The 18,734-nt window shown below is 39.6% G+C and overlaps 1 protein-coding gene across 3 annotated transcripts in view; it reads right to left on the reverse strand.

Moving 5' to 3' along the window:
• Positions 1–18,734, reverse strand: part of SYTL5 (synaptotagmin like 5) — a 114,682-nt gene that overhangs the window by 47,478 nt on the left and 48,470 nt on the right. For all 3 annotated transcript variants that reach the window (XM_080374352.1, XM_080374350.1, XM_080374351.1), the window contains one exon: positions 7,529–7,744. In XM_080374352.1, coding sequence (XP_080230478.1) covers positions 7,529–7,744 — 216 coding nt within the window. The remainder of the gene's footprint in view (positions 1–7,528; positions 7,745–18,734) is intronic.

Raw genomic sequence — 18,734 nt, forward strand, 5'->3', positions numbered from 1 at the left:
CTCAGCTTTCACTTCAGACCTTCATCCTTATTATCACCAATGTTGCTGTCAATGTTGGGATCCTCCAGCTGACAGTCCTCTTCAGCAAAAATATCCTTACCCAACAGATCACCTCTACAAAAAATATCACATTCTAAAGAAATCAGGGAAAACTACTAAGCTTTGCAGCTTTGATTTTCTAGGGCGCTAGTATTAGATGTTTTTTCACGTGTACTGAACAATTCACAGGAAGACTAGTGTTCACGTTACCTTAATCATTCATACATGTCAGGAGTACCTATTAAATAATTTTTGTTCTACACAGAAATAGAAATGAATTCAGATTAAATGATCACCTAAGTCTCTGACTTGAAGTTTGAATTTCTTAATTGCATTTGACATTCTGAATCAAAAATTGAAAAGCGAGACCTAAACAGTCTTATAATAATTTTATTTTCATGCATTTATAATTATGACAAGGGGAGACTACCTTTCCTACTGATATAGTACATCTTTCTTCTATTTCTGATACAGGACTTAAATGAACTCTTCCCATCTAAATATCTGTTTCAGTGGCAAAAGAAGCAAGGGCATTTACTCAACAGTACATCAAATCAGTGCTTTCAGGTCTGGGTTTTGCTGGGTTTAAAATGGGTCCAAGGTCTATACTGAAAAATCACAGTATGTGCATGCATTTTCTTAACTTTCTTTTCTCAGTTAGCACGTAGCATACACAAAGTAAAAAATAAGTATGTGTTCGACCAAAGCAGTGTTTAGATTGGCCTTCTAAGGTGTGCAACAGATGCTGAATCCAGTAGCTTTAGAAAGAAGGAAGACTGTTATGAATTGTAATAGCAGCAATTTTTGCATGATTGCTCTTTCCTATACTCAAAATGGCTAGGAAAATTGTAAAGAAAAATCACATGCAAGTAGCTAGGTTTAGTACCAAATACTTTAGGTATCTGCTAAAGTCCTCATACATTAATTACTGATCCACCTACTCATGTCTTCATGTGAGAGGGAGTACATCATGGTTCCATGCTCCTTCTCCCTCTATGATCCCATACTAAATGGATTAACTTCACTAAGATGCTGTTTAGTTTACAAATGGAACATAACCTGTGGCCTATCCCTGCCAAAACCTCAGCCTGTTATTTTCCACTCTCATTTTTGCAAGACATTTCATGATTAAATGCCCAACTATAAAAATTCCATTTAAGATGGAAAGTCTCAATTGTTACTTTCAATCATTTATTTGGGGGAAAAAAAACAGATTGGTAAAACAGTTTCACTATCCATTTGGTCATCCAGCCTAACCCGCATCCACAGCAGAGGGAAGAGATTTAGCCTAGCTTCCTTTCCCTCTCCTGTTCCTCAAGTTACCTTACTTTCACCTTGGGAGAAAAATCTGGAAAAAATGCCAAGACCAAAGGCTGAATAAAATGCAGTCTATACATGAACATACCAAAACATACACACTCATCTTTGTATGTATTCAATTCCATACAGTATTTCTGTAACATAAATTAATTCCAGAGAATTTTTATTATGTTGTGAGGCTATTAAATAGAAAAATTTGACCCAGTTAAAAGAAGGCAAACTTGCTTAGAAATTTCTAAAATAAAAAGAAATTATAAGAAATCTGAAAAGCATTTGCATACTAAAACATTTGAAATGCCCTTATTTTTAGGCTCCTAATGGGAATAAATGTTACTAAGGTGCTGATGAATTTTCATGACACTTCAAGACAACACAATTATTTCAAAGATGAACAAAAATTTCTCATTACTGTTTTGTTCTGCTGTAATAACTTGGGCCACCGAGGCTGAAGAACTCAATCAAAATGAAGGCATTGTTTGCAGATATCTAGACACATTCGTAATAAGAAACACAGACAGCACCAAGATGCAAAATCAGCTTGTCAGCAGGCTGCTTGAAGAACTTGATTTCCCTCAACCTATTGATCGTTTTAGATGCAAAATTTTAAGCACGTTTTAAGAAGATTCAGGGGGGAAAAGTGACCTTAATGGAAAGGTTTTCTTTTAGCAACTCTGTTTGAAAGTTCCTGATGACATCAGTTCCCTGTATGCAGGGAATGGAGCAGAAAGCTTCCTCTTTCATCAAGTGCATTGCTACATTTACTTCATCAAATACTACAACAATGTGACCATCAAACAGTTGCATAAAAACTGTCTTGGTATGCCCTCAATAACTGCAGAACTAAGAATTTGGCAGAAGACTTAGCTCTAACCCTTCCCGACCTTTAAATGCTTTATATTGCCACTTTGTATTCTAGCTGGTAATAAATCCCCTGGGGAAAAAAAAATCTAGTAACTTTCTCTTTAGGGACATTCAAGGGCAATATCCTTTTCCAGTAACTGTAAATTTTAAGACAATTTATATGTAAACCTCAGTTCGTTACACTTAAAAATACTGTTGAACATCTTTCACTATTGACATTTAAATGTCTTTCCTCAAATTTGCTAATCCTCTTTTTGAAAGTGTTTTAGAGTGCAATTGATATGTTGTGATGAGCTTCCCCATCACCAGAAGCAAGTCTTTGGAGAAATGGCAGATGAAATGGTTTAAAGATTATTTTGGAGGCGAGAAGTCAAAGTCACTTGTTGCCAGATGATGTCCTTGACAGATGAACAGACAGATTGTATTATTAAATAAACTGATATCTCACCCCTACAGCTACGATCATGCTACCATGTGATTTTTTAAAAATTTGTTCAGAAAACAATATCCTTAACAAATCCTTTCACTATATCCTTAACAAATGAACATCTTTAAATTACCTCCTCAGGTCAAAGTCAGCCTACTTGTAGTTTGTCACCATTGGTTTTATTGATTTTTTGGTAGCTGGGCATAAACCCACCATAAATGTTAAAGCAATGATGACATTTGATCCCAGGCTATGTGACAGAATCTCCTTCTGCTGTACTAAAGGTATCCCAAACTCCTATGCTATAAGTGGACAGGCTCAGAAGGAAGGAAAGGTCAAAATGCATGAAATGAATCACCAGGCAGAAGCTGGCTGATATTACCTGTATTTTCTTTTATTGACACAAGAAGTTATTTGTTTCAGCAATTAGTTTGGGTTATCTGTGTAATTCAAGGAGTTCCTGCCGTAATTTCTGTAATACTTGTCAACGTCTCTTTGAAGGAACATACTCAACACCCAGTACCAGACCCGCTTCGCTGACACCAGATGTAATGCAGTAGGCTTTCCAACAGTTCTGAAAAACTTGCTTCTGAACATATTCCTGCAGGTATAATTGATGACTATATAACAGGACTTGTACAGGTTACTACTATCACCGTCTCCTCCAGTGGCACTTAATAGGCATTTCTGAGGATAATTTTGGGAGAACAGACAAGAAGTAGCGTATCACCAAGACCAGACAAAAAACAGTACAGCACCAAAACTGGGAAGAGTTCATGAAGGCCACTTAAGGGTCTCACAGTATGTATGACAACATACATATACATTATAACAGCATAACCTGGCTCTGAAAATGGAACAGCATAGCAGGTGCCAGAGTCATTACAGATATGGACATTAACCTAGCCTCACTCAGAGAGGTTCAGGTTGCTAAAAGAAAAGGAGAAGGGGGAAAAAAAAAGTTTCCTAACACTTTTTGCAAAGCCACTAGCGTGATGAAACAATCCAATTTGACAGACACAAGCACTTTATGCAGATCAGTGCTACAGAGCTAAAAGATTTTTCCCCTTCTCTTGCCTTTTGTTTGCTACTTATACAGCACAACTGTCTCTTAACTCTGGATTCCTATTTTCTTTTCCTTGTCTACTGCCTTTTAATCTTGCCAAAGGGCCTATTTGCATTAAATTAACCAGCTCCTCCTTCAAATGTAATTCAAGAAGCCTAAAAATCCTGATTATCCCTGCATTTCTCACTTGAGAGAGAGGAAAGCAGAACTGAATGAATTTAAATTAGAACTATGCACAGTGTTTTCACTGAAATACCTATCTCAAACTTCTATCTCTAGGCTGCCCACACAGAAGATATCATCTCTGTGTACTCCCAGCAGCATAAAAGGCATTTTACAGATCATTAACTGTCACTACAGTCCTGCAAAAACACTGCATAGGAACAAAAAGGAAAAGAGATATTTTAATTTAATATAGATACCCAACCTCTACAAAACTTTAGCACTTGCCAAGTCTAGCACTTTGCAAGCAAATTACACCACAGTTTGTCAGAACAAAGGCAGGCTTCAACCAGAATTAATTTCCAAGATGACTGCTAAGACCACTTCTTGGCGTACAGAATTGCAGCACAATCACAAGTAGATGTGGCATATGTTTTGAGAAGTTATATCACTTCATCCATCTTTTAGCCCCAAAACAGGATCATCTTTACTCATATCATTCCATGATATGAGATCTCTCATGAGAGAGGTTTATCCAACCTGTTTTTAAAACAAGATTCTGCATCCTTTCCAAGTTATATCAATATTCATAACATGTAACCAAAATCCTTTCACTGCAATTTAAGTATCACTTTACTTTTCCTATCCAAAGTGAGTTCATAGAACAGCCTGTAAGCTTCCTCGATGCAGCTACCTTTTGTTGATTTCAAACTCAGTTATTTTCAGCCTTCTCTTGCCTAGGCCAAACACTCTGATACCAGAAAAACGCCAAAGAGAAAACCCTCTAGATGTCATTTTGTAAGTTTAGAAGGCAGGCATTCTTATTGCAGCACTGGGCACATAGAGATTAGCATCTCAAACCACGCGCACCTACCTGACCAGCGTTCCTCAATTTATTACAGCAAAACATACATATTCATCATACTTCCCCAAAATCTAATATATATAGTAACTATTCCCTGAAACGATTTGCATATGCATAAGGCACTTCTGTATGCACGCTTCGTTGCTGGGGGTCTTTTGAGACCCCTGGTGGTCAACAAGTTGGTGACCTTCAGCGGAACTTTCTTGGGGAACATGTGCACTACTTGTTCTTATAGAACTTCATTTGTTCTCTGCGCTATATGTTTTTGACTGCGACGTTCCGTTACCCCACTTCTCTTGTCTATTATATCCCAGGTGCCTCATAAAGCTTTCTATATCTTAGTGAACTTTTTCAATAGGTCGATTTAATCACTGCTTTTCTTTCAGCCTCTGTTAGTGATTCTTTATATCTTAACTATATCAACTTCTGACTCCTTCCATTACTCTAGACATACGTTGTGCTAGGCTTGTGATGCTTATTTTCTGCTGAACTTTTTCCAACTGGCCAACATGAAGTGTGCTGCACAAAACCGGGCAGGTACTCTACATAAAACAGTATTGCATCATGTATTTTACAGGCTATACTTCTGCTTGCACATCCCTGTGTGATGCTGGAATTTTCTACCATGGAAAATACTGTTGAATCATGTTCAGCTTTTCATTCAGTACAATACCCAGATCTTTTCCTAAGGAACAGCTGCATATGTTCTTTTTATCCCCATTCTATATTTCTGCAGCTGCATTTTTGCCCAAATGTAGTACTTCCACATACCCGTAGGGAGCCACCATATGCTTTTCCTTCAAACCACTTCTCTAAATTGTAAGCATCCCTATGAATTCTAATCCTGTCCTTCAGGATGCCTACAGTATCTCTCAGCTTTGTGTCACCTGCAGGTGTAACTGGCAAACTCATCTGCTGCATCAAAGTCTTTAACTAAAATACTTACCAGTGAAAAGCCAGAAAATGTTCTGCACTATACCACTGCCTGCATTTTTTTCTTTGTTGTTGTTTTTTGGTTGGTTTGGGTTTTTGGTTGTTGGGGGTTTTTTTGACAACAGAATGTCCATAACTACTCTGAGAATGGAGCTTTATAATTTTCCAGGCAGTTCTGCAATCACACTGACAGAATTTATTCCAGGGCATAGCTCCCCTTGTTTATTAGCATATTAGAATGGCACAAGAGAAAGTATCAGAAGTCAAGTTGTAAGATATCAACAGATCCTCCTCTATTCACAAGGTCTGTCACCCTATCAAAGGAAGAAATTAAATTGATTTTGACATTATTTGTTCTCAAGCCAGCTCTTAATCATTGTCTTGTCCTCTTCTCCTGGCTTTCAAACAGCACAGCAATCATTTGTTTCAGCATTTTTAGAGAAATTAAAGGTAACTTGACAGGGTCAACAAATCCCTCCATTCTTCCTTTCTTCATTTTTGAAGCGTAGTATTGTGTTTGCCATTCTTGACTCGGTCATTTCACTTGCACCCCACGGTTTCTGAAAGGCACTGCACTGAGATCATCTCAGGAACCAGCTGAAGTAAATGATAAGGAGCAGAGCCAAGCCTCCACCAATTTAAAACCATTTCACAAAATCCAGAACTTTTACATGTTTCATCTTAAGAGGTGAGACATAGTCATCTGGATGTGGCCCACTGGCTGCAGAGAAGGTTAAGGCATCTAGCACAAAACAGATGTTAACCTTCCAAAGCTAAATTAGAAGACACAAACTCTAAAGGCCATGTTCAGCTTTTTCACTTTCTAGGTAGCCAAAGCCTATTTGAGTTCACTCGCTGATAGAATTTACAAAAAGTCTTATCTTCCTGGTCTCATTGGTCTCATGATGATCTGTGAAAGAAGTCCCTCTGAAATTACTCTGATTTTTCCCCCCTTTAACATGATTATTTTATCACGTCTTTTTCTTATACCACCCAGTTCTTACATCAGGATATATAACCAAGTTGTGTTCCACAATAACATTTCCCCTTTCCTTCATAGTTATCTTACTAAGTCAAGCTGCAAACCCCCATATTACTATATCAATCAAGTGAATAATTCTTCCAAGCACACACCAAGTAAATATCTTTCTGTTTATCCCCTTGATATCCTGTGTTAGAATACTGACTCTGCTTTTCAGCACCGTGATCTGCTACCCTCCTCCTCCCTCCATTCCCCATGCTCCATATTCCAACTGAGAGAAATGCGCTAATCACCTTTTGTTTTACCTCCCACCATAGCACAATTTACTTTAGAACACTCACTAACAGACATTATAAATACAGCCCTCTCTCTTCACGCAGAGATATTCAGTTACTATAAACACAGGGGGGGGAAAAATGGATAGAAACATGGACTGAAGTGCTTGGACTCACAGTTTTTACATCTCTTTCCTTACAAATCCGTCTATCATGTCAATCAGAACATACAGACCTCACTTGTACTTAATTCTGTTTTGTTAATTTTGAATTATTTGATTTTTACATTTATATCTTCAGAATGCTAATAGACCTGTCCCTGCTTGAAACTGATTTTCTATCATTTTCAGAATACTTCCCACCAACAGCTTAGTATCTGTGATGCTTGCAGCTTTCTTCATGAAGCAAGCGAGTTGGAACTGGGAAAAAAGATACTGCAAGATCGTGCAGCAAATAAAACCACCAGATAAGCCTCTTCCCTTGTGTACTTGCTATGCATATGCTTTTGTGCTAAGGAGATGTAAAACAGTAGCATCGGCACAAAATTATTTACATCGTGGTAATCCCTAAACGTAATTATGAAAGCTGCACAACTTACGCAATCTTGGCACACACCGAGCACTTCCACTGTCCATCAGTTCCCACAACACGACACTTGTGGCAAACTCGAAGTTTGCAGGTTTGGCACAGGTCTCCTCTATCAAAAATTAAGCCCAGGTTTTTCTGACAGCGAACACAGACCCTGCTGTTGTCCTGTTGACAATGACGGTTTCCACCTTTCCTCCTCATTTCCAGAAGCTCATTTTTCAATTTCCTAGAAGTAAGAAAATAAAATCTTTTAATTTGGAGATACATCTCAGTGATTTTTAAGAACTTTTTAACAAGTGAGATTTAGTGCTAAAAACTACAAGACACAAATAAGTACGATACAATTATTATTTTTTTTAATATTTGCTGTATTTTTTGACACACGTAGGACAAAGAAGAATAAATCTATCCTCCATCTCAGACATGCAGTCAAGAAAACCCTTTGGTAGATCACTATAAGTAACTGCAGACAGCTGAACAGTTCTGCACAATTGGTAAACCATCTTTGCTTGTCCCTCATCAATAATTCAAGTCACACTGAGCCCAGGTTGACAGCAGCTTAAAACTGGGACTATCCTGTGCATCCACGGAAGGAAAAGGAAAAAATCTTTCCTGTAATTAGTGTGCATTTCGTACTATGCCAACATAGAGTTAGCTAGGAACACATATGCAATTTTGCACTGGCTATTCAAAGCCTAAGAAATCCCAAACCAAAACATCAAAATAGATAGTGGTGTCATGGTGTGATGTTACAATTAGAAAAAAAAAAAAAAAAGGAGAATGTCAGTATAAATAACATGACTTGTGGATTACTAGTTCTGCAACTGACTCTGCAGGATAAAAATATTTGCATTTACGACCAGATTTTGAAGGCTGCAATTTCAATGGTGCATGAGTTGCACCGTGAAAATAACCGTGAGAGGTAACTACTGTATTTCCAACAGCAAAAAAAAGGAATTTTAAGAGAAAGAGTAAGGAAGGATGACAGGAGAGGCAGTTTTCTATGCCCATCTGACTTTCCTGACTCCCTGATAACCCCTGCTCCACCCTTTCAAACCCCTCCTGCACTCCACCCTACCCCAGAATACCTCCTCCTCAGGGGCCCAGCTCAGCAGCTGCTAAGTTCTCTCAGGTTTAATGCCCAGGTGTTGCTGTGTCCCCGTTACTTCACCCTTCCTTACACTCTCTTTCATGCATTGCCATCAGCCAAGAGACTCCAGAGTCCCTCTACCATGAAGCACTCCGACTCACTGAAATCACATTCTCTGCATACACATATATGATTTAAGGGGGATTTAAAAAGAAAAACAAAACTGGCTACTGGCTTCACCTAAAGATCAATCAAAAGATGTCAAAAGAAGACCACTGGGAAGATAAAACCAATAAAAGATAATAGGTTGCAGCCCAGTGAAGAAGACTGGGAACATTGCTTAAGCCACCAGGGAGTAAGCTCTGACAGAATGAGGTTGTTTGTGGACACGCTGCCTCGCTAAAAGGCTAGCATTTTGCTTCCCACTGGGATGCCATGAACAGCAGCTGCTCTGCAGCCACCTGGCCTGCAGATGCTCAACCCCTGACAGCTTTTGAAAAAGGGTCTGTCCAATCCCTCCAGGCAGTGACTACAAATCCTGTCAAGCGTTTTCCTCTGCTGGCCTCTGTCCAAAAGCCATTTCTTGATTCTGCTTTGCACCCTTCTCCCATGTTCACTCCAAACAGCCTTGCTCTCATGCCATAGCTTTCAAAAGTCTGTCCAGGCCTCACAGCTTTTCTTGGAACTTCGCTAACTGGTCTGGCAGTTTATCAATTGCATCTTACATCTGCCTACCTCCTGCAGAGATACACTTAGTTACAGATATATATCCATTTTCTTCTGTCAATCAGCCAGTTCCAAATGCAGGCGAGTGACCTACACTACAGAAGCTACCAAGTGAACTGCAATATTGCCACTGGGCACAGGGAAGGCAGATGGTCACCAGGTTTGCTGCCCCCTCCTTTCTACCTCCTAAACAAGCCTGCCTTCAAACAGCAAAAGTCAATTAATCTGCTGCTTCTGGACTGAGAGCTAAGGCAAAAAAACCCAACCCCAAACCAACACCCTGCTACCAGAGCACCCTCAACCACGGTATTTTTAAAGAGATACCACACTTATCCATTTGAGTAACAAATACACCCTTCAATGTTTGTGAAGACATCTAATTACCCCTGAGGTTATGCTCACTTACATTTCACTAAATATCAAACAACATTCACAAAACACTTGATTTACTGTCTCCCCTCTCAGCAATGTGAATTTGTCAAAGTACTGTGCTACATGGCCCTTTTTTTTTTGCAGAGCCACTTTTAGTACCAACTGATCTTAGGAAAATTTAAGATTGGATCGTGTTTTCACACATTGAGAGGTATTGCAGCACTTTCCAGGTTTACCCCCAAGAACCCCCTGTCACAGCTGAATGTCCTTCTTCATCAGGAATTCTTAATCTGGCCAATACTTAGTGTTTCTGTCCCTCTCACCTACTTTTTGTCTTCCTGAAGATGCTAAAGTCATCCACTTGCCTCTGTGCTGGGTCCACACAATGAACAGGGCTTAGAGCTGCAATGGGCGATGCTGCTGTCAGGAGACTTTCAAGCACGGAAAATGTGGACCCATGAAAAAGAAGAGAAAGGGCAGGTCCAGTTTGCACCTGCCACATGGATCACCACCTTCAGTTGCACGCACCAATTTCTGTTCTACCTTCTCCCTGTGAGCTGACAGTAGAAAAAGACACGCTGCACAACTGGAGTTCTGGGACTGCTCCTTGCTTCCATGTGGCCTCTTTGGCACCTCAGTCACTTCGCTCTTTCTACTCACTTCTCATAGGTCAGCTCAAACAGTTGGTCTAAGTTACTGATACAGAGGTGACAGCTATGGTTTATGTCTACACACAACAAGCAAGCACTAATAGATTCAGCTATACTCAGCTTGCCCCCACAAAACTATCTCTGCATCTGTACTGGGTTTGCATAGCAAGGTTTTGGCAGTTGGGGGTCCTCAGGGGTGGCCTCTGTGAGATGAAATTGGGGCTGTGCCTCTTCAGGCAGAGCCGGTTCCAGCTGCCTCCAAATCAGACCCACCACTGGCCAATGCTGAGTCCATCATTGATACTGGTGGCACTTCTGTCATCACACATTTAAGAAAGGGGGGAAAATGCTGCACAGCAGCTGAGACAGGGGAGTGAGGAAAATGTGAAATAGCCCTGCAGACATGAAGTCAGTGAAGAAGGAGCAAGAGGAGGTGCTCCAGCTGCCAAAGCAGAGATTCCCCTACAGCCTGCAGAGATCATAGTGAAGTCAGTTGTCTCCCTGCAGCCCATAAGGGACCATACTGGAGCAGACATCCACCCTGCAGCCCATGGAGGATCCCATGCTGGAGCAGGTGAGCATGCCCTGAAGGAAGCTGCAGTCTGTGGAGAGCTCCTGCTGGAGCAGGCTCCTGGCAAGAACTGCATCCCATGGGGGACCCACACAGAGGCAGTTTTCCTGAAGGACTATACCCCTGTGGAAAGGACCTGTGTTGAAACAGGGGTTTCATGTGTGAGGAGGAAGGAGCAGCAGAGAACAAGCGTTATGAATTGACCCTCACTCCCCATTCCCCTGCACCACTTGGGGCAGAGGAGGAGAAAGAAGACTCTGGAACAAAGGAGTGAAGTTGAGCCTGCGAAGTGGGGTATTGAGGAGAAGGTATTTTCAGTTTTGTCCTTGTTTCTCTGAATCCTACTTTTTTTTTTTAGTGGCAACAAGTTAAATACATTTTCCCCAAGTCAGGTCTGTTTTGCCTGTGATAAGCAATCTGCCTGTCATTATCTTGATCCACGAGTTTTCTCACCCTATTTTCTGCCGCTGTCCTGGTCAGGAAGGGAGCAGCTTGGTGGGTGTCTGGCAGCCAGCCAAGGTCAGCCCACCACAGCCTACTTTCCCCCCTTTCCATCGGCTTCTTTGTTCCGAGTCTCCTTCAGCAGCAAAACCAGCTCACTAGTACTGGGGAGACAACGTAGACTCTGGAGAAGAAGACAGCAGATCAGCCTTAAACACTCTGTGCACAAGATGTTCTCTCATTGTTTACCTGCCTCTTACCAGAGTTTCAGGGGGTCACCAATCCACAATAATGTCAACTTAGGCATTTGAAAATCTTGGAAATTTTTAATAATTTCAAAATCCTCTCCCCTCTGAGTCATATGATTGATTCAATACTAAAATGATACCAAAAATTTAAAACATCATATTCAGTTCCCTGGATATGTTCAAGCTTCTCTTTGCAACCAGAAGGGACAGGCTTTCCTCTTCCCTTCCCTCATTCACAATGAAACATAAGAGAACTCAGACACTGTGGACTAAGAAAAACACAACAAAGTCTGAGGGCTTCTGACAGCATGATAGAAGCTGTTAACATTGAGACATTTCAGCTGGAGCACAGGCATTGTTTTCAGCTAGCTGGACCAGATTGCTATGAACAGAGTATTGGTAATTCAGTCAGAAAGGAGAAATTGTAAGCAGAAGAGTTCAAGATAAGCAACTGAATGCTACAAGTCCTTCTAGATTCCCTGAAACACAAGAAAGGAGAGGAGAAACATTTCTGTGGCACAAAAATTAGAGAAGTGTAGTCAAATAAATACACCTGGGCTCACCCAATTTCTCAGATAAATACTATTTCTCATCATACAGTGATATCTTTTCAATAAAATAGCTGGTTCTAAATAAGAATGTGTTTAAGTTACTAATATTGAAAATTCTCTAAGGTAAGTCACAGCATTAGGGTATGAAGAGCATCTGCAAGAACTACTTTTACAGTGTACTGTCCCGAATGTGGCTAAGGTCTTTGGAAGTTTTTCTACAAATAAACGCACCCACTGTCACATGCTTCATTCTAAAACCAGCATTCAGCAAAGTCATACTCAGTAAAGTCTTATTTTAAAATACACTGCCAGAACTTCCCAACTGCTTGAAGCACAAGCTCCTTCCCTGCACAAGCTTCATCTTTTCAGTGCTGAAGTCCACAACACAAAATCATAGGACAGCTGAGGAAGGGTTGGAAGGAATCTCTTGAGACCAATCTGGTCCAACCCTCCTGCTCCAAAGCGCAGTAAGCTATATCAGGTTGCCCTGGATTCTTTCAGCTATTCTGAAGCATGGACATTCTGCAATCTCTCTGAGCAGGCTCATCCAGTGTTTAACCACCCTCACAATAAAAAAAAAATTTTTCTTCTGTTCAGATGCAATTTCCTGTAGTTCAGTTTGTGCTCACTGACTCTTGCCCATTCACTGGACGTCACTCAGAAAAGTCTGGTTCCATCTTCTTTAATGCCCATTAGGCATTCATACACATTGATAAGATCCCCCTGAAGCTTCTCTTCTCTAGGCAGAACAGTCCCAGCTATCTCAATCTCTCCCGATAAGATGCTCCAAGCCCTTAATCATCTTTGTCTCCCTTCACTGTACTTGCTCCAGTATGTCACAGAATCACAGAATGGCTGAGGTTGGAAGGGACCTCTGGAGGTCATCTGGTCCAAGCCCCTTGCTGAAGCAGGGCCACTAAGACCCAGCTGCCCAGGACCATGCCTAGACAGCTTTTGATTATCTCCAGGGATGGAGACTCCACAAATTACCAGGACAAGCTGTGCCAGGGCTCAGTCACCTTCACAGTGAAAAAGTGTTTCCTGATGTTCAGGTGGAACCTCCTGTGTTTCAATTTGTGCCCACTGCCTCTGGACATCACTGAATAGAGCCTGGTTCCATCCTCTTTGCACCTTCCCTTCAGGTCTTTATATATATATACATATAAATAAGATCCCCCTAAGCCTTCCCTTCTCTAGGCTGAACAGTCCCAACTCTCTCAGCTTTTCCTCATATGAGAGATGCTCCAGTCACTTAGTCATATTCATGGCCCTTCATGGGACCCTTTCTAGTATACCCACGTCTCTCTTACACTAAGGACCCCAGCAGCAGCTTATCTATGAGGATCTTATGGGAGACTTCCCTGAAGTCTAAGCAGACAATCAATACCCACTGCCCTCCACTCATCTACCAAGCCAGTCATTTCCATCACAGAAGTTTATCAAGTTGGTCAAGCATAACTTCCCCTTCGTAAAGCTGTGCTGACTACTCCCAGTGATTTTCTGGTCCTTTAATGTGTCACCATGGGATTGTGTCCCATGTGAACACCATGAGATTGGGTTCCAGCTTTTTTTGGGACTGGAATATCTGCATGTAGAACAACCACCTACACCTTGCCCAAGTGTCACAGTAACTCAGAAGATGAATATTTTTAATCCTCAAATCTTAAAAGGGTTAAAATACTAAGAACTAGCAAAGGCTCATTTTTTGTACCAGATTTATTTCCAGTGGTTAATTTTTACTTAAAAAAAAATAAAATCAACAGTGACCCATTGCATTTCAGGAACTCCAACGGCATCCAGGTGTCTAATGTTGAAAGAGAATCTTCACTGAACCTCTTCCATTCCAGCCCTCTCCCTCCTCCCTGCAACTATCACAGTCTTTTGTGCTTAATTAGCAGCATAATTGGACACAAAGTCTGCATATTAAATAGTTCAAATTTTAAATAAGGAAATCTCTATCAACCCAAACCAATAAACAGTGCATTTTTATACAAAAGCTTGCTTAGAGATCAACATGCTGAAAAACGTACCAGTATTATTTTGACATTAAAAAGGCATTATTCCTACTACCTAGTAGTGGTGATTGCAACACTATTTTCCACTGCCTATGTGATACAAAATCTTGAATTCTTATCAGATGATAGTTGATCTGCTAACAGCATGAATTCTGAAAAGTGTTTGTTTTCATGTTTTTTAATACAGAGCTCCCTTTGATGACTTTCAGGGAACTGAGATAAAATAAATCAAACCACAGCTTCTCCACTCATTTAATCAAACAAATAAACCAGAAAATTAAAACAGCAAGTAAACAATATACAGATAGATATACTGGATATGAGCTTTCTTTTGGGATTCCCTATACTATTTGTTGAAATGAACCACTGATTGACTGTAACAAATATGTTCTGATCTTAAGAAAATAAAAAATGAAATGTCTCAAGGGCCAGGAAGAGGAGGAGAAGGTGGGTGAGTCATCTGAAAAAAAAAATCTATCATCGTAACAGCCTCCAAACAAGCACAGCCTATCTGCACTAGTTACACAATATTGAAAAGGGATAACAAGTACAGCATGTAGCCACTACTCTTTATCCCCCAAGACAGGAACCAGCTGCATTATAAACACCCAATTCCCTTTTGTCATTCTAAGATTTGAAATCTTAATTTTAAAGGAATGTAATTAATGCAGTTAGATATATTTAATCTCAAATACTAAACGAGAATTAATCTTTATCAATCCTCTCCTAGTAATATGAAAATAAACTCAGCAGAAGCCAAATTAATATGCTGCTGAAGAAAAAGGATCTTATCATACACTGAGGTTTCTAAACTATTTATTACAACAGCTGTTTGATAGAAGATAGCTATTAAAAAGAAATTTGTGACTGCCAAGGATAGAAGAATATTTAACCATTCCTCTAACTGTGAATTTATATTAAGATCCCTCTACTGTCTCTGAAAATACGTTAAGTGCATTGGAGGAGAGCTCCATTCTAACTAGTACTCCAGGTAACACTGAATGACTTAGTCTAAGCCTTTCTAAATGGGGTCTATAAAGCCCACATAAGATATCCAAGCAGGGAGAAAAAAAGGATAGCCAACACCAAATTTGAGAAATTACTCAGATCCTAGACTAAGTCCCTCTAACAAATAAATATGAAAATATGATGCCTTGAAAAGATGAGGGAAAAAATGAAAAAATGCAGACAGCAAGGGCCACAATTCTACAAAACACAAACCAAGGAGCAGCAAGCAGTCATGGCTCTTGGCACAGTTGCCCACCACCTGCAAGAGGCACAAAAGAGGCCCTAAAACGGTCTGATTCTTCCCTACTGACACTGAAAGTTATGAGGCAGGCAAAGGCGCTCATTCCCTCACAAATGCAGCCTCCAGAGATGGACCATTCCCAAACCCTGATAATCCGGCAAACAGAAAGAAGCAATGACAAATCTTAACAGATCCATTTTTTTCTTAATAGCATGTTTTACCCTAGAAAACATTTATTCCCCCCAATACAGAAAAGTAGAATAGTTATAATGCTGCAAGAGGCAAGACACTCGCTGCCCAAGCCATTCACCTGAACAAATGTTATCTTTTGAGGCACTAGAGACACAGAATGCCTCTAATTGTAAGCACGATCCATTTTCAGTCAGGTAACTTTTTTTTTTTTTTAAATACCAAACTGATTTTCTTATTCTTTTTTCATTTCACTAGGATTTTGGAAAGCTTTTTATTCTGAAAATTTTTTCTACCTCATCTCCTCTCTCTTGTTTGAAAAACCACTGTGAAATGCAATGGCACACATGATTCCTCGGTTTGATTTTCAAATTTCTCCTACACCTTCTTTCTTCCCATTTCAAAAACCTTTTTCATCTTAAAATGTAGAGCAGCATCAGGTATTCTTAATTTCATTTTCACATTCTAAATTTTCAGAGTTCAGAGCCATAAAAATTACACTAAAAAAAATCAAAAACTTGTCTTGAACCAACTATAATTAAAGACTTCAGCCAGTAAAAAGCTTAAATATATGAAATTGCTCCAGTCTTGCACGTGCTGTTAACAAAGTTCCGTTTCCTACACAGATAAGTGACACATCCTCCTTCTGAAGATGTGCAGCTGCTAATTTAGATACTAGAGAATTTTTCTGTGCAGGAACTGGTATCAACATACTTCTGGAAGCTGAAGGAGAATGGAAACTCCTTTCCAGACTGATTCCCAATACCTCCTCCAAACTTAGCCGGATTCCCTCCACTGTCTGACACAGTATGTGGAAAGTAACAGTAAATATTGACAGTTCACAAAGGGATGGGCTATTACAAATTTCCATCGAGCTCTCCTTGCATTGTAAAATTTAGCCATTTGAGTAGCTGAAGTATTTTTCAGGTTCTTATTTTATAAGCACAGATATTCACATTTTGCTTATGTAACAGATCTGTACAATGAAAACTGTCTTAAGACTATTTGAATAGGGAGCTATATCGTGACAACAAAAGGAAACAGGCAAAGGCAAAGAATGAATTTGCAAAGGAAAAGAGAACTGACATAATGAATGGCAGAACAGAGCCCAGCGAACAGAAGGATCGGAGGCAATGGAACTGAAGTTATATTGGAATATTGCAACAATGACAAACTTTCACAGACAGAACTTTTTCTGAGAAACTCCCTTATCGTCTCATCTAAATCTGTTACTAAGATTTAGAAAAAAATAAAATGCATATTGCTTATTAGCTTCTCACTAGTCTTTGATAGATCAAATTGTACCCAGGGTATGAGAATTAGTCACCATCAGAAATTCTTTCATCAATAGAGGATCTTCATTTTTGAAGAACGCTGTAGAGCAAAATAGGCATCTCTACCCTTAGAGTACTGGCAAAGTAACCACTTTTGATGGAAAAGTCTCTGGTTGAAGGAATAACAAAGTGTTAAATCCACTTGGCAAATGAGATAGCTGCCAGACATGCAGCTTCCCAACTTCCCATACACGTATGGATAAGCAATATGTTTTAACATAAAAGCTCTTTCCTTCAAATATTTATAGGCAGCCTCATAAAAACACAGATCATATACCATACTATATGCTGTCTTGCAATCATTTTGTGCTTATAAACAAGTCCAAATGTATACTCAGCAGATAAGTCAATTCACATTCCCGTTACTCAATTTTTTTTTTCTAAAGTACTTGCCCGTAGCTACCACATGGTGGTATCCATGCTAACAGTTTATCCTATACTGTAATGAAGTTAATACCCTAAATTGCTTCTATGGATCTCTTCAGACCTGTAAGGAGATACCATTTTAGTTAACTGAAAGGACAGGAATGCCAGCTTTCCTTGTCAAAACACATCTGGGGCTGGTGCAGTTCTTATACAACCTCTGGCAACCTAAACGCTGAGGGAATGATTCAAGTAATAATTCACTAAAAGCCTTATCCTTGGAAGAAACAGGCGCTTTCCTTCTCTTTCTCAGTTCAACAATTATTATGCTGGTATCTCCTCTTCTAAAACCACGGTGTTTACAGCTTTGCCTGGTAAAGAATGAGAAGAACCTTTGTGTTTTAAATGGTGTCTAGGAAAATAGTCAAGGCAAGAGAGCAATATACATCGGCAGTATTGTGTGTTTGCTCTGTGATAGCATGAGGTTGAGATGAAGAGCTAGCTTCAAATGCAAAATGCTATGACCATCAGACCCAGCTCCCTGTGTAACGCCACAGCTAGGAAGGATGCAGTGGGGCTGCTGATGGAACTGAAACAAATAAACAACAGTTAGATGAAACACACCTCGTATGTGGTACACCCCTCTTCTGGCAAATACATGCGTTCAATTTAGGAATGATTAATAACTTGTGACACTGCATATTAAATGTGATACAGGTTTGCCTAAAAAGGGTCCTAAAAGAATAAAACTATTTTGTAATAGTGAAATAGTAGAAGGATGGGGAAGTAAGGAAGAAGACACGTTTCAACCCAAACCATTCAGTTTAGAATGCCTTGACTGACATTACCTGGATGTAAGCTTCTCCCAGCAACTCACATGTTAAAAAAACCCCTACGTTTTCACCTTCAATATGGTCAAGTTCACTATTTTAGCTATTCTAGCTCTATGTAATTTAATTATTTCATCTAAATAAACTTAACATTTGAAAGTAATCATGATGGTCATTTGGCCAACATAAAAAACATCATAGAGCAATGTTTAGAACACTGTAAGTTATTTGCACAAATAATCTACTAACAGCTTTAAATTAATATTCAAAGCAAATTTCCAGTCACACAAGATGCACACTTAAAGTTAAGAACATATACCCTAATACTTATTAAGCAGGTTCCTTATTTGTATTATTAAAACTAGACCACAGAAAGAGCACTTGCTGCCTTACATGTTCCTCTCACATGTAGGTGAAATATTTGTACGTCAAGTAAAAATACAAGAATAGCCAACTGCACTCCAGAACACAAGCATGAGCCGTTTTAGTGGAAATAACTCTCAACAATTTCATTATTAGGACATCCTCCTACACTTACTGTTGCTTTCATGTTTAACAGAAAGATCCTTTCAAGTTATGATGGCTTT

This window comes from Falco punctatus (assembly GCF_963210335.1).
Source record: "Falco punctatus genome assembly, chromosome: 2".
Lineage (NCBI taxonomy): Eukaryota > Metazoa > Chordata > Aves > Falconiformes > Falconidae > Falco > Falco punctatus.